This window comes from Propithecus coquereli, unplaced genomic scaffold, assembly GCF_000956105.1.
Source record: "Propithecus coquereli isolate 6110/MARCELLA unplaced genomic scaffold, Pcoq_1.0 Scaffold84, whole genome shotgun sequence".
Classification (NCBI taxonomy): Eukaryota; Metazoa; Chordata; class Mammalia; order Primates; family Indriidae; genus Propithecus; species Propithecus coquereli.
In genome coordinates this window covers 640,641-657,008 of record NW_012154618.1, presented here as the reverse complement: position 1 = coordinate 657,008, position 16,368 = coordinate 640,641, and the positions used below count along the sequence as shown (strand labels likewise).

Here is a 16,368-nt window from a genome sequence, read left to right as displayed (position 1 = left end):
CTATTCTGACCAGCAAGGAACATCAGCAAGGAACAAGACATGTGGCCTTGAGTGCACCTCAGCGCACCTTGATTTTACCTCATTTCGCCAAACTCTCCCAGCTCAGAAGGGCCTTGCTGCTGTCACTGTGCCCAGGGCAGTGGTAACTCACTTTTGTTGTCATTGCTTTTAGGTCTTTCCTGGGAAGATGGGTCTCACATAGTCTCATTTGCTTTATCAAAGGGCAGAGGCAAGAGCAGCAAAGATCACAGAGCATGAATCCAGGAGATCAAGAACAGCCTCGAAAGAGAATTAGAAAATGTGAATTCAGTCAAGTAGCCTTTTTCTGGCCCACGGTTTATTGATTCAAATAAGTCGTGCATGTCTAACTACATGAATGAAAACTTATTTTCCAAAAGACAGCTCCTCTGAGGCCACTGTTTTGTAAATAATAACAACAGAAATGCATTTATGCTGGATTCTAAGAAAAGAATTTGCTAATTATATAAACTCCCACTGCTCTTACATCCCTTTTTCCCGGGCACTTTACACTAACTCAGAAATGCTTTCGCTCTCCCACTTCCCTTGTACAGCAGATGGAGTGCTTGTGAGTGTCTGATTTAGAGGCGAGGAGGCATGTGGGAAACGGGAGGCAGGTGGAAGAGGCCCCTTCTCGAAGCGCGAATGCAAGATAGGAACAGTCTCAACACAGACCACATCCAAGGCTACAGCAGCTCTGGAGAAGCCCTGTCCTGTATTTGATGAACTCAAAGACACAGCTTCTAAGACATCATTTTTTACTACGGGATAAAGAATTGTTAAAAAAAAAATTAAATGGAAACCACACTCTTATTACATTCTGGATACAGTCTGCTATATACTTCATGAAAAATAACCTATGTAATTCTCAACTTATACTTTTTCTATTAGAGGTTTGGAAAAAATCAGGTATGGAAAAATAAATATTCAGTTGGCATTCTGAATTCCCTTTCTATATTGTGCACTTCCTCCTTCATGTGCTCTATTAAAAAGATACTCAAGCATACATTAGTCAAAGATATTCAACATCAAAGTGGAATGATGTGCTTCTAATCAGTTCGGCAGTAACGCCTTTTTTCTCTTTCTCTCTAAAATGAGTAGGGCATGGCCAGACTTGCTTGACCTGGGAGTCATGGTCTGCGTGGACGTCAGTTACTGGTTTTTATGTCAAATTCAACTACAATGAGCTACTTCCTACAAGAGGCTGAAACCTCAGCAGACAGACCCTATACTCAGTGGCACCCAAAATGTCCCGACTAAAGGACAGGAAGTAGTAAACCATTTTTGCTTTTAAGCACTCCAAGAGGAAGTGAGAGAGGTAAAAGATTTAAGTCATTCACCTGCTCCAGTATGGGGCAAATGATGGTGTTTCGGGGTCACTGTGTTAAACAGAGATCGCACTGAACGGCAGAAATCTTGCTTGGCTTGCTTTTGTAAGAATCTCTCTAACTTCTTGTCCTCAAACAAGATGCTTCCCCTTGTTTATTTAATCAGCAACTTATTTTCAAATTGAGGATTTGGTAACTCGAATATGCTTTTATCGCTGAAGAAAAATGAGATCTTTGTTGGTGATAGATGAGGCTTTTCAAAATTTAATTTACGTGTTGCATATCCATGCATCCTTCAATGAAGGCTGCCCTTGTTAGCACTAAAAACTCCCATTTCCTCTTTGGTCATCTGAAGCTAATTAGAGCTGCTGTTTACTGCGGACGTAATCAGTAGCTTTCTACAGTGGATCACATAGAATCAGACCCATACACAATCAGTCTGGTGGAGATACACAGAGATACCTTAATTAAAACAAAATTTGCTCTGTAAGAGATATGCCCTCATAGATGACTGGCATTCCAAATATTTTGATACATTTAATGTGTTTATTCAAAGTAAAAGTCTTTATGGATCTTTTCACTAATCAGATATACTTGGGTGCTTGGTGAATTTCCCTTGAAAACATTTCGAAGTGAGAAAAGTTGGTACTGAGGATTGTACATTTGTGTTTATTAACATTTGGATGCAAACGTACTTCGAACACCAATAAAGCTAAAAGACTATGCCTTGATTTTGGATTTCATAGATTTCCTCTCCCCCCCAGGAATTTGATTAATCTTACAAGGCAGATATCAGTGGGCAAAGGGGATCAGTACGAAACATGCACCACGAGTTTCCTCCGCCACCCCGTCCCCACATGGGAAGAAAGCTAATGCTCCCCGTACTCTCTTAAGGTAGAATCTCCTTTTTTTTCTTCAGTTTTGGAGAAACATGGTCATTCGTACTTGACCATTGTAGATTCTGAATCTCACCATCTAAAGCAGACTTCAAAAGTGCCCTTTCAGGTCGATATTGGTTTCAGGAAGAGCACAGTGGAAGATGACGTGCAGTTACGCAGCCAGATGCCGCATGGACAGTGTCCTGTTCTGCTTATCTGTGCCAACCAACTCATCTCACCAGACCTAATGTTGATCCTCTTGATTCAAACACCTTTCTTTTTTCACATGGTTAGTCACAGTCTGTCACAGAGGACACAGAACAAGATGCAAGCAGATTCCTGACAACCTTCGGGCCAAATTGTTCTAAGCAATGGCCATGACATCACAGGTTTGTAAAGAAAACCCCTAGGAAAAGAACTGTGTCCCCTGGCACGGATCTGCTTCAAAAAAGAGGGCAACACAGCCCTGCCCTGTCCCAATCTAAGCTGCCTTTGTCACATAACCTGAAAACCCAGGTGCTAGATGGTGTCAATGGCAAGGGTGCCATTAGACGGTGCAGAACATTTACAAGTGGCTGCTGGTCTCCACACAGGTATGCATGCTCGCATTTCAAGAAATGATAAAAGACGATGCTTGGCTGTTCTGTTCCTCCAGCCTGTCCACAGTAACGTGATACAGAGCGTTCTGCTTAAGCACAAGGCTCCTCAGAGTCTGCTTTTGAAGAGCTGTATCTGTGAAGTTAATATTGGAGCTTACGCTACTTAGGAGAGAAAAACAAGCTCCATGAATTTGTATTAAACCATCAGTAAAAAATGAAAACAGTATCATTACGTCCAAAATATAGAAAGCCAATAGTTGAAATCATTTAGTAGTAAAATTGTTTTTTTCTACATATAATCTCAGGTAAGGAGTATCAGAGCGACACTTCAGCTACATTTGACTCTTGTTAATTTAAGGGCTTCACACTCAGGTAAGGCCTAGGAGAGTGTCGTCCAACGATCGAGGTACTGTGAAGCTGCAAACTCATTCTCCCTCTCTAGTTGACTAAAAGATAGATACTATATTTGGATGTGACAGGTGTTTTCTGTTTTGTAGGAGAGTGTAGAACTGTTCACAGTATATAAACATTAGCACGGAAAATGCTAGTATATATAGAAAGGTGAACATCGGTACAAGTTTGTGTCCACAAAGTCTACTCTTGATGAGAACTTCCGCTTCGTGGCAAAAAAAGCTTGGCATCTATGTCAGGCTACAGTTTATGTCATCAGAAATCAAAGCCATTACATGAGATATGGAGGATTCTTTAGAAATACTAACTCCTTCCCTAGCTAGTAAATGCCAGAATTAAAATTGTTACAATCATCATCATCATCATCATGAAAAATATGGCCCCAGTCTGCTTTACAGCCAAATTTACAAACCATCCCTTTAAAATACAGCATGCCCCAAACCTTCTGAGTCTGGAATGTGCACTGCATCAGGGTTTCCACAGATGTCCCTAAGGATCACAAGAAGCTTTCTTAAAAACAAAAAAAGTTCCAGTTGGATGGAACTGTTTCTCAACTGAGCTCCTAAAACTGGAATTTCAGATATACAAGAGGACAGAAAACAGATAACTTGGTTTTTGTCTTTTTACATGTCCATACTGTTTTTTTTTAAATGCAGCTACGATGTTTCTGTCAAAGATAAAGATAACAGGGCGGACAGAGTGGTTACCACCAGCCCCAGCAGTGGGCTCAGACCGCAGCTTGGAGGAGCGGCCATCGATTTTGTGGTTATGTGGCTGGAAGGACCAGGGAGACCATTCTTTTCATACTCATGCTGCAAGAAAGAATATTTTCATTATCAACCACCACTTGTATTCATCCCACCCCGGCATATTTTAACTACACTCCTCTCTCCCACTTCCCACTCACTGACCCAAGATTTTACCACTGAGATTTCTATTCTCTGACTTGTAGTTTTATGGGAAGGAACCATGAACCTGGGTGAGAACCGGATACTTTTGATAAACTGGCCAAGGCTTACTACTCACTCTCTCATTATGGATTATTAAAATCCACTTGTGCGGGGGACAATATTTGAGCTCAGGTATCCCTCCATTCTTCACCCCTCTCTCCAGGTCCCCCAGTAACTGTGAAACCTGGATCCTTCTCCTGGGTACCACCAACTGCGAAGGAATATTTGCTGTCTCTCCATGCCATGGAAGAAGGGCAGGAAGAACCACCTCAGGAAACTTGCCCAGTCAGGTGACAGTTCATGAACAGATGGCTCACAAATAGCATCAGAGACAGGCAGAGCAGGCAGCAGCCCTTCCCTCCACCAGCCAATTCAATTCTAGATTTTATAGATGAGTAGTCAGAGAGAGCAAGGAACTGCCAGGCTCATCAGAGGGAGAGCCCAAACCAGAACCCAGGCTTCCGGACACCCATCCGGCACAGCTTCCTTCCCCAGGATTGACTCCTCCATCCCCAACAGCAGCACCTGCTCAATCCCTTAATGCCTCATCCCACACAAGGAAGTAGGATCTGCACACAGCAGAATTTTCTCCTCACCTGTAAAGTGTGGACAGTAATGCACCTACCCTACCTATCCACCCCTGGGCTCTGGAGGTCAGAGGAACTGTAGACAGAGAACATCTGGTGAGCAGTGACAGTTTTTACGTATCTGCTCTGAGCCAGATGACTTTACATGACTGGCTGCAGAGAGGCTCACGGCGCTGGAACAAGGGTATTGGTGCAGGGGCTGGGTTCTGAGCTAAAGATCCCAGGTTCCACGCTTACTTCTAGCTTTGTGAACTGGGATCCAAAGTCTGCACCTTGCTCGAAGGGCAGACAGACATGAAGGGTGGCTTCTATTTTTTCTGGACCTGAAACGTTTATTTTCTTTGAACCCTTTATATAATACCCTGCCCCAGGGGCCCCAAAACTATGTCTCTACAAATGTAGGGAGCCCCCACAACTACCATAACTTACATCAGAAATGCAGAGGTGTGTACTTCCCGACATGTTGGATTTCAGCTTCTGTGCCTGCAGAGAGACAAGAAGAAAAAAGCTCAAACATAACATGGAAGAGTAATGACTGATGATCCATTAATCAGCCGTCAGGGAAGTGCTATCCGATAAATATATGAGCCTCAACTGTGAGCCCGTACATAATTTAAAACTTTCTAGTAGCCACAAGATAAAAAGATAACAGGAGAAGTTAATTTTAATAATATATTTTATTTAACCCAATATATTACCATTTCAACATGTAACCAATATAAAAAAATGTTAATGAGATCCTTTACATTCTTTTTTTTTCATACTAAGTCTTCAAAATCGGTGTGTTGGACATGGCACATCTCGATTCAGATTTGCCCCATTTCAAAGGCTAGTGGCCACTGTAGGGGCAGCAACAGGACGAGCTTACTAAAGAAAAAGGTTAGAAGTGCGCACTCATTTACACTTCTGAATGTTAATTTTGAGAGAGTACCTCCTTCTAGGTAAAAATATCACAATAAAAATCTCCATTTGTTAGTAATATAGAGAGAGGTCTCTCTGAAGTTGTTTGTTAGTTAATTTGTTTATTTGGTGCTTCAGTCAACAAACACTCACTGAGCACCTACCATTTTCCAGGACTGGACATGTGGCGTTGAACAAAAAGGATGCGTCCCATGGGCTTAGGGAGCCCCCTTCTAGTGACTGGGGACTTCACTGTCTGGGGACTAAGGCACAGGGCAGGGACCCTTCTGGATGGGTACCCGCAAGGGATCATGCAGGGCATTACAGATCCCCAATCCAGCCATTCGAGGACTGCTTCCAGGGCAGCTGCAGGGGGCTGAGCTAGGAAGGCACAGAGCTCCCTGTGTCCCCTCAACCGGAACAACTCTCCACTGGGCTTCTGCCTGAGAATTTAGTTGAAAGAAAGATTATATTGTGCATCTGCAAATAGGATGACCGCTGGTTAAGCGTCACACCTGAATCCATGAGTACCGGGCAGCCAGCTCTGTGTGGATGGCACTGGCAAGCTGCCTGTTGCAAGACTTTTGCAACTCGTTGAAGACACGCTAGGCTGAAATGAGAGCATACTCACCCAAGGAGTAATTTATTGACCATAATGCTGCTTGGGAGGCATCATAATCTTTACTTATATTTGCATATGCCAGCTGTGAATATGAAATAGAAACCTTTAAACAGGCATCAGGAATAAGACACTGAGAAGCATCCCTGGGCTGTTCAAAGGTCACTAAATGTTATGTATAAGAAGATCAGAAGAGAAATTGGAAGAGGCATTGAACCTGACTCAAAAGCCTACTTTTAATCTATATTAATGGCAGATCTGGCCACTGCATTGTTACCTATAGAGAATAACGTGTAGAACTTCACATGTTTTATTTCTGTTCAAGTTTGGAATTGAGCCCAGAAACCAAAATGGCTCTAAAACATCACATTCTGCCTTTTCTAGGCCATAATCTACAAAAGACATAAACCTTTTCTAAGAGCCTTTGCATAACTAATAAGTTTACTAAATTGCACAGGGAAGGCAGCATGACTTCTAGATGGGGACACTTTATGCCCTCGAGTTGTTTCTGAGCTTTTGGTCACAGCTAAGCTGCACCTTAGTGTCCTAGACCACAGCAGCCTCTAAGAATTCTAAGGGCTGGACAGGCCTCCTTCCTACTTTGTTCTGTATGAATTAGCACCAGCAAATAGTGTTTTATTCATTGTATACACAATCCGTGGCACTGGCTCGCTCTACTGCGGGAACCTGTTGAAGCACTAGTATAATCCCCCCACTATTAAATGATTGTAAAGGGGTTTTCATCAGTGGGCTAGAAAAGGCCTCCAATGTTAACAGGTTTTCTTAAGTGGACTCTACCTGCACATTAGGTGGGGTAGATTTCTGACCCTCCTTAGTCACTGAGGGTTTCACACTGCATAGTGGATTTATAAGCCTTCAACCTAGCGGATATGCACTGGTCTAAATTCACCAGCTCTTGGTCTCTGTCTGGGAATGGCTGGGGTATCGCTTCAATCACATAGGAAAATGCACTTAGGCCAGCTCCAAGGCTGTGAAGTCTCTGGGCTGTTGTTCCCCCAAAGTGGGTATCCCCTTGGCCTGTATATAAAGGAAATGGTCAAATTCTAGCCTTGTAGGCCCATGGGCTGGACTAAAGCTGGAAGCAGCAGCCCCCAAGCTCATCTTTCCTGGAGGACCGTTCTGGTTGGTATGACTGGATGAACTGCTGAGTCCAAGTGAGAATGTGCAGCCAGGCCCCTGCAGAGGCTCTGGGACATGCCTTCCTCTCCTGCTAGACACCTGCCCAACCCACAGAACCACTCAGTCCTCCAGAGGCTAGCAGTCCACAGTGGGCCTCGAAATGCTCTGTTTACACAGCATGTTTCCTAAAGAGCGGTCTGGGCGCCTGGGGAAGCCACCAGGACTGCAGAAACAGAGCAGAGCAGCCCTGGAGTTCCACCTGAGCCTAGCATAGGCCACCATAAACCTGCGAGTCTGATGAGAAGGTGAAGGGCAAATGTTACCCGTTACTGGAATGGTAGGTGGCACAGAGGTAACACAATCAAAGGATTGTACAGAGATGTGAGATCTTTCTAAATCTCTCACCAAACCAGATGTGGGCCAGAGTGGGTCTGCTGCCTAGACTGGTTGGGGTCAACAATGGACAAGTCCCTCTCACAGTGTGTGGCTGCAGATGGAGGGCAGGGCCTGGGAGACAGAGAGGCAGACCATGTGTGTCCTGCTGGCTGCACGCTTATGAGTCCTTCATGCAGTGTAAACCCCCAGGGCCCACCGAGGGTCAGAAACCTACCTACATAGATCCACAGTCCACTTAAGAAAATCTGGGTCTTAAAACCCATTTTAGAAGCCTGAGAAACCTGTTATTTCTACATTTTAAAGGCTTTTATCCTGAGCATTTTTGAAAACATTATCAAGCTATCAGTGTCTTGCTAGTCAGGTATGATAAATGCAAATAGATAAAATTACAGGGCGTCCCCTGCTTTCAACTATTGCAAAGAGTACTTATGCACCTTAAATGCTGTCTCAGTTGCTGAAAATTGGGACAGTCCCAGGAGAATTAAAAGGAAGAAAAAGAAACAACAACTTCTGAGACTTTGTAAGGTTTAAGGGAAACTAGAAGAACACCTTTTATCCCTAAGTTATAAACCGGTAAAACCAAGGGTGTTATAATGGAAGCGTTGGTATGGTGCTCTTCTGTGAGTCCTGCAGCCCTGCTAATTATGGGATATGCAGGGACCCAACACAGAGCTTAGCCAGTCTTTACCTATCTAGACACCAAACCTTACAGTTCATGGTTTTAAAATATGATATGTCTTTTACAAAGAGATAAAGAAGAGGATGTATTTTATTGTTCTCAAAGTCAATTTGAACCATCGCTAGATTATATTGAAAAATGAATTATTTAATCTCTTTTATGAAAGAGTGTTTCCTAACATCTAATTTATAGTCATAGAGTTTGGGGAAAACTGCCTGACACTGAGTTGGGGGAAAATGCTGCCACCAAAACATCACACCTTGAAGTTTTCGTCTTGAGAATGGGATGATGGAAAGCATACTAGAGAAGCCTATCCCCAAACTAGGAGCCTTTCCCGCATTCTAGAAAACCAGGGAAACTTGTTCTTTAGGCACCTCCTAAGCCTTGTTCATCCAGCAGCTGTTGCTCTGCTGTTATAAAATTGTCACTGGCTGTAATCCTCAAGTCCAGGCACGTTGCATGAAAGAATTTCCAGGGCACTGTAATTGGGAGGCCAGACCTCGCCAGTTCCTGGCACCAGAGGGTTAATAAATGCATTAGATGCTGTTAACCTCTGTTACCTGGAGTCAGAGTGGTGGCTCTCCTGCTTTTTACCCCAGTGATTAGCATTTGGAAAGCCTGCCTTGGTGCCAACAGCCTTCCTGTGCAGAACACAGATGCACACATCATTTGTAGCTCTCAGTCAAGTCCCCACATGAGATCTGCCCACAGTAGGCTCTCCCCGAACTTCTGGGGCAGGTCAGGCTTGCAAGCAGCATGCTCGCTCTGATTATGGAATTGAGGACTTAAAAGTGTACCCACTTGGAGCCTGGCCTTTGCTGCCCCAGGACTCCATTTCTGTAGAGAAGCCAGCGTTTCATGTCGGGTTTTTAGGCAGCTGTCAGCCAGCAGGGCATGGAACATTTCACCACTCTCCTCCATGCATAAGAAAAGCCAGTTTCTGCTCTACCTCCAGAAAATAAAACCAGAGGAAGTTGCCCAATCCAATAGCAACAGACTGTCCAGGCTGCAGCCAAATAGTCATAATTAATGATGCTCTGGTTCTTTTCTCTCTTGCTTTACTGATTAGAGAGATTTGCTATATTAGGAACCTGTTTGCTTAATGACAGAATACAAGCAATAAACAGAGAAATACACAGACTGTAAAATGCAATCAACTTTGCTCTCCAGCACTAAGTACCTAGCTGCATCTATCACACTTGTCAATAGCCGTTTATTAGCATATGAGTCTCTTCTGCAGCATAAGCTGGACCTTTCCTAGGGAAACCATTGCATGGCTTCTTCCCAGAATAGTCCAGAAGCAAAAGAACTCAAAGTCTTTTCTCCATTTAAATCTACATATCTTACGTTTCCTTGTAAGATGGAACATAAGAAGAAGGATGTGCACCTAATTCCAAAGGACAACTAAGCAGAGGAACCTGCTCCAGAGTGTACATTTTTCACATTGCATTATTAATCAAACAGACTCACCTGATTATAGGCTTTTACGGGTAGTACTATATAACAACTCTATTGTGTACTTAATCCATATTTGCCCAAATTAATTTCTGCACATATAAAGAAGACAGCACAAGGCAGCTCCTCGGTAGTGAATCCAGTCTAAGTAATGGTCTGCCCAGGGATTTGCTGCCTTATATTCTTTTTCAGCTTTTTAGATTTTGCCCACTAGTTTTGGGGGGAGCTGGGAGAGGTTTTATTGCTGGCCTGGTCACAAGCAGTTGGCCAGCCTTTCTAAAATCCCTGCCACTGTCTATTTTGAAACTTATCTTCCTGGAGATTTGCTTTTCCTGCAAACTTGGTAGCAACCACTTGCAACCCCTGGTCTGCACAATGTGCAGTGAAGTCAGCTGCATAAAGCAAGTGGACACAAATAAGGCTTGTCCTGAGCCTTTGGGCTTGGGTGTTTGCCTTTCAGAGCCCGTGCTCAGCAGGGAAGGGTCCATTTCCTCCATGCTGAATTCTGCAGAGCCCCATGGACACTGGCCTGGGCTGAGGAGAAAGCAGGGGACTGTAAGGGAGCGAGGGTGAGCTGGGCAAGCGTCCTTCTGAGAAGGGGCTGGCTGTAGTCCTGGGTGGCTTTCCCACCACTGAGCCTGGGACCGTCTGGTCTCCTCTACCTACCCCTCCTTCCCGAAGACACTTTGTCTCCATGTTGCCTGAACTTCAGCCAAAAGGCTTTCATTACATTAAGCTCTAAGAAGACCTTGTAAAGATATTTCACTCGGCGCAGGTTTCAGGAAGGCCAAGGGTGCCAAGTTCAGTTAGTCTGGGCAGGCTGAACCCGGTCGTGGGATGGGGAGCCTGCAGTGCTTCCTTACCCCGAGGGAGGAAGCCTGGCTCACACAAAGGTTGGCCTGTGAGGCCTCCAACAATGGATGCTCAGTGAACTGAAATGAAGCCAGATTGGGTGTTGGCGTGTGTTTGGGTGTTGGGAGCATAGCCTTGAAGGTGACGTGGAGACAATCTAGCAGCTCTTAGTCTCCTGGCATCCATGGGGCAGTCAGAATTTAACTGCAATTTAGTTTGAGCTTAGTGCCAAGCCTGGAGCAGAAACCCTCTTCCTTGACCTGATTGAGGACTGGACCCATAGGTGGTCAATTGAGAAATGAAGTGAAAGGGCAAAATCATTTAAAAATGGCACATTTGTGTGAAACTTTAATTTAAAATCTAAATGTCATTCCTTTACTGATTTTTTTGATACATGACAAAGACCACCTTTTTAAAAAAAGGTCTACTGGTTGGAGTTCCCTGGCTTATGTTTTGCATAAGCTAGGCCTGCAATTCCTGGTCTACAATTTCCAGTTTCAGTTTCCTTAAAACAGGAGTGACATTTGTTTGACACCCCGCAGAGAAATCTCAGTGCAGAATCTGTCTGCATTTTTATCATTTATCTCAGTCTTTTACAGTTGTCTCGCCCACACCTAATCCAAAGGCATTTTATTTTTTCAGGAATGTGCCTTTTCAGATGTATTCAACTTGGTTTTCATTGATGCAATTAAGCTTCTCTTTGTGTTCCCATTTTAGTCATTCATGTAGTATTTAATAAATGGTGTAAGCTAAATACCAAATACAACCAGCACAAAAAGGTTTGAGAACAAATATACTTGACACTCGTTAAGCCTGCATCTCAACTGGAGGGAGCAAGGGACGGACGTGGGCAGACGAGACGCTTGTGTTCAGTGGGCCTTGGGCACTAGCCAGCATGTTTGCAGGGGAACAGGCAGGCTGGCTTCTGTGTGAGCTGATTAAGGGAGGGTCAGTGAAGACAGCTTCTACTATAATTTACAACTTGCTCCTCACACTAGCTTGATTGATAGGTCATGGTAAAAAGAGCACAGGTTACCAAAGTCCTAGTTCTGGCTTTTTGACCACAAGCTATGACTCGAATAATCCCTGCCCTCCTGCCTAAATCCTAGGGTTGTTGCGCGAATCCAATGTGACACTCTTGATGGAAGTCCTTTTAAAATTCAAGTTGCTCTTGGCACTCTCTCAGTCTCTCTGTGGTCCCTGGTCATTCTTAGATCAGGGCAACGGTGGGAAAAATGCACAACCTCAGGCCAATTTGGCTTGCGAATATAATATTGGAGTGAACCAGCTCATGAACTTCTGTGATTCCTTGGGTTTAAAAATGAATGCAATGAAAGAGACACAGTCCAGTAAGATATATCAACAGTCCTCCATTAGCTAAGCCATCCCTCGGGCTTCCCTGTCAGTCTCGGGCGCACCATAAAAGGATGCCTGTAGCCCCGCACTTGTAATTTAACACTAATGGCAAGACAGCAAGAAGCACCGTGCACAGACTCTGTCTACAGCAGGGGGCTTAACAGGGCACCCTAGCTGGGCTTTCTTCTTTTCCTAACTTCGCAGGATCATCTTATGTCTTTCTGGCTTTTCTGCCCATTGGAGCAAACACAGGTTACAAAATACATTAGAGAACTGTTTGTTTTCGTTCATGGTTAACTTGCTTGATTAGTAAAATATTCAGAGAAGAAGCAATTATGAGCTGTATTTTAGAAAATTATGCCCAATTAACAATAAGAGGATTCCAAACAATGTGTGAAAGACGTTTTGGTTTGGGGTGGCAGGAGGGGGGTGTTTTGTATAGTGAACATTCAGCATTGATGGTATAAAGGCAAGTAGGAGGGACGGCCCTGAAACGAAACATTTGTTTTCTCACAATGTGCAGTTGGAAATGCAAATGTGCAAGAGCCACCGAAAGATTCATTGTTGTCCCTGATGAGAAGCGCATGAAGCCTATCTCATCAGACACACATCCTCATCACCATCAGATAATATTTATTAAGCTTCTCATTCTCCTGTGCATTTATGTGCAGCTGAGTGCGGCCCTATAATGGCTCTGTGACTTATGGTGGTAACTAAGGTTTGATATAAAACACCACAGTCTGGAGACATCACGGACCAAGGGCTTTTGTTTGCTCTGTGGTTCATTAGATGGAGCACTCTTGGTGATGAAAAAACAAGGGAAAGGCAAAAAAAAAAATAAATAAAAAATTAATGTTTAAAAATATGTGCTTTTAGTATCTAGTGAAAAATATTCTAGAAAATATAGGAAAACCAAGTAGACGAATAGTGAGGTTGATTGTGACCATGACCTTCACTAATAGCCTCCACTGACAGTGATCCCATCTGCATTTTACCAAACACTCTCAACAACTCAAGCAACTTTCTGAGGGGCACCCCCCTTTTGTACAGATCGGGAACAGGGGTTCAAAGAGGTTGTGACTTGTTCATGTTTCCACAGCGTGGAGTGGCTGCACTGAGAATCAAACCCAATCTCTCTGACTCCAAAACTCACACATACGCACTCTGTGCCCGACACTCTACCCATTATCTCACATAATCCTAACATCAACCCTCAGAAATAGCTTTTATCATCCTGTTGACAGCTGAGGAAGGTTCTGAGAGGTGCAGCAATAAGCCCAGGCTCACACAGCCAGCGTGGACTGAGCCAGCTCAGGCAGCCTAGAATCAATGTAGCGTCTGACACAGGGCACAGAACACAAGGGGGTCTTCCCAAGCCCCACCCCAGAAACCAGGAGCATTTCTCCAGGTGCAGCTTCTGTTAGAAGTCAGAGGTCAAGCCAGGCCAGGTGGTGTCTGCTCCCCCAAGAACCCCGAAGGTGAGTGCCTCTCTGAGATCCCTGCGGCCAAGGGACAGGCAGGGGACAGCCACTCTGGGGAAAACTCCCCAAATGTCTACTCAATGCCCACCATCCCATGTGTCCTCTAGACATTCTCTCTCATCCAAGACGTGGCTCCCTTTGGGCCTGAAATATGAGGGGTGAAGGGGAGGGAAGCTCTTGGTAGAATTTTACCCCCCAGAGAACCAGAGCCATCTTCTTCCACAGAAGTGAGTTCCATGGTCCCAGCACCAGGCACAGCCTATTACTCAGGGGCGGCACGATCAGTTAGAAGTCCTAAGGATAAAAGGTCAGTAGGGGATACAGAAATTGGATTTATTTATAGTATGTGATCTAAGTGTGCTCAGAGGTATTCTCATAGGTTACCCAGAACGAGAGAGCATATTTATAGTCAAGATGGTGCAGACGTTCTATTCCTTTTTATTAAGCATGTTTATTACCCAGCAATTGGGTTAAGCAATTGTCCAACGGCTGAATTACTGTCCAGCTGATGGGCTGACCTCACTGCCCTCTGGACCACAGGTGCAGGTGGCCTGATGGCTCTTCCCAGAATGCACTGAGGGGAGCCTGGTCTTCCCGTTCCCTCTTTGAGTTGTTCTTATTTTTGGAGAAAAGTGGTTAAAAAAAAAAAAAAAGATTCTTAGGAGAAGACATTATCAATGGGCAATCATGAGCAGTTGGCCAAATTCTGCAAGGTAGCACACACCCTGTATAATGACCAAGTTCATTTCTCAGATGAATTTTGGGGTAAAGGTGCTTCTCATCTTATGGTCACAGCAAAGACCATCCAGGAGGAAAAAAATGATGATAAAAATAGTTACTGTGGTGGAGGATTTTAATTTGTTTAATGATTACAACCCTCCTAGGCAGTGGCGCTTATCACTCATACTGCGGATGATGAATCCCAGGGTCAAAGAGTTAAATTACCCTCCCTCTTAGTCCACAGGAGATTTTTATTGTAGCAAGAAGCCCAGCCCCTCCAGTATCTTCTTGTCACAAGCACAACAGCCTCCATTTCTTAAAAAAGCAAACTTGAGCCTAACCATCCCGCTATTGGCTGACTGTTTGCACGATCGCTTGTCAAGCATCGGTGCAGTCAATGTGGTATTTTGCTTGAGCTATATTATCTTAAAGTGAGCACCACATTGGAGTAAAATGAAGGATGGTGTGGCCTCCGCTCTCCACAGGCCCACGGCATCACTAAGTGCTGCCTGTTATAACATGGTACCACGGCATACGGGGGTGGAGAATAAGAGGAAACAACAGAACAGTTGAAGCCCTGAGCAAATGTCTGACCCTAGACAGCAAGATTATCTTCCAGCTGTGGCATCTTTGCTGAGCTGACTGTGACCTGTCAGAAGATACCCAAATGGCAGGCACAGACAGCCTCAAGTTGTTCCCAAACAACACCAAATTTCAACAGAAATACTCTGGAGCCAACCTGACAAAGATGGGCGAGGCAGCTAGAGAAGGGAATGAGAGACAGAGAAAAGGAAGCCCGGGTCATCTCAGGGAGATGGAGAAAGGGGTTCCAGCCTCTACTGGTGACCGCTCCCCACCATACCTACCAGGAGGGGAGTTCAGAGTCAGCCTGTCTGCCGTTCACATCCAAGGTACCACTAGTTGTAACACAGGGTGATAACCGGCTGTGAACCCCAGGTCCCCACACTGCAACCCAGAGAGGAAAGAGCCCAGCCGCATGGGGCTTCATTTGACTATTGCCATTTCTGTGCAGCTGAAACAGGGCTCGGAGCCAGAGCTGGTCTGCCCAAAAGTCACCATGCACTCCAGGGTCCTGGGACTGAATTCCCCATGGTGTGCTCCAAGCGCTATGTGATAACTGAGTTTGTGTACCTGACCCAAGGCCACTTCTTTTATTGACTTTTGTCGTCCAACAATGTACCCCTGGCAAATTTCAGAAATATAATAACATGAACTATCATTCCAATGACAACATGAGATCGTACCTTCTCCCTGAGGCTAATACTAACAATTTTATTACTTGTAATGATAGCATATAAGTAAATTATGATGGAGGGCCCCCTTTTTGCCATTTGCTTCTCAGAATAGTATGAGTTATTTGGAAGCTTTAAAAGAGACTTTATAAGAGTTAGGACCAGGCGTTGGGGAGGTGTGATCAAGGGGCCATCAATAAAATTTAAAAAATTTCCAAGAAAGAACCAATTTATCGCCTGTTCGAGCTGAAGTTCTCTTGGCCTAGCTGGTGTTCACCTTGTGCTTGGCAAATAGGCTTATTCTAGCTATAGGAGATTAGGGAGAAAAGAGTATTAAAAAAGAGAGAGAGAAAAATTACAATTTAGAGATACTGCACTAGGTGTGCTTAATTTGGAGGGCATCTGGCTACATTGTTGTTGAGAAAAATAGATCCCACGACCTGCCTTTATTGAAAAGGTGGCATCTGGGTTCATTAAAGGTGTGCATTAGGTTTTGATAAAAGCTATTTTTCTAAGTCATTAAATTGGTTTTTAGGAACTTTACACTTTCCTTCATTTGAACAATTATTAAACTATAAAATAGAATTGCACAATTGCTAAAACTGTAATCTGAAATTTTACAGCCAGCTATAAAATGCTATATTATTAAACTATCCTGAAGATGCTCCAGCCCATTACAACTTTTTAAATGAATTATAAAACCCTTTACTGCTGATAAAATAATCTTAAATTACAATATTATGTAC

At 44.0% G+C, this 16,368-nt stretch overlaps 1 protein-coding gene across 3 annotated transcripts in view; it reads right to left on the bottom strand.

The window, feature by feature from the left end:
* Positions 1 to 1,940: 1,940 nt before the first annotated feature.
* Positions 1,941 to 16,368, bottom strand: part of GFRA1 (GDNF family receptor alpha 1) — a 193,023-nt gene continuing 178,595 nt past the window's right edge. For all 3 annotated transcript variants that reach the window (XM_012663931.1, XM_012663932.1, XM_012663933.1), the window contains 2 exons: positions 5,201 to 5,254; positions 1,941 to 4,046 (listed from right to left, as the gene is read on the bottom strand). In XM_012663931.1, the coding sequence (XP_012519385.1) occupies positions 3,891 to 4,046; positions 5,201 to 5,254 (210 nt within the window). In that variant the 3' untranslated portion in view covers positions 1,941 to 3,890. The remainder of the gene's footprint in view (positions 4,047 to 5,200; positions 5,255 to 16,368) is intronic.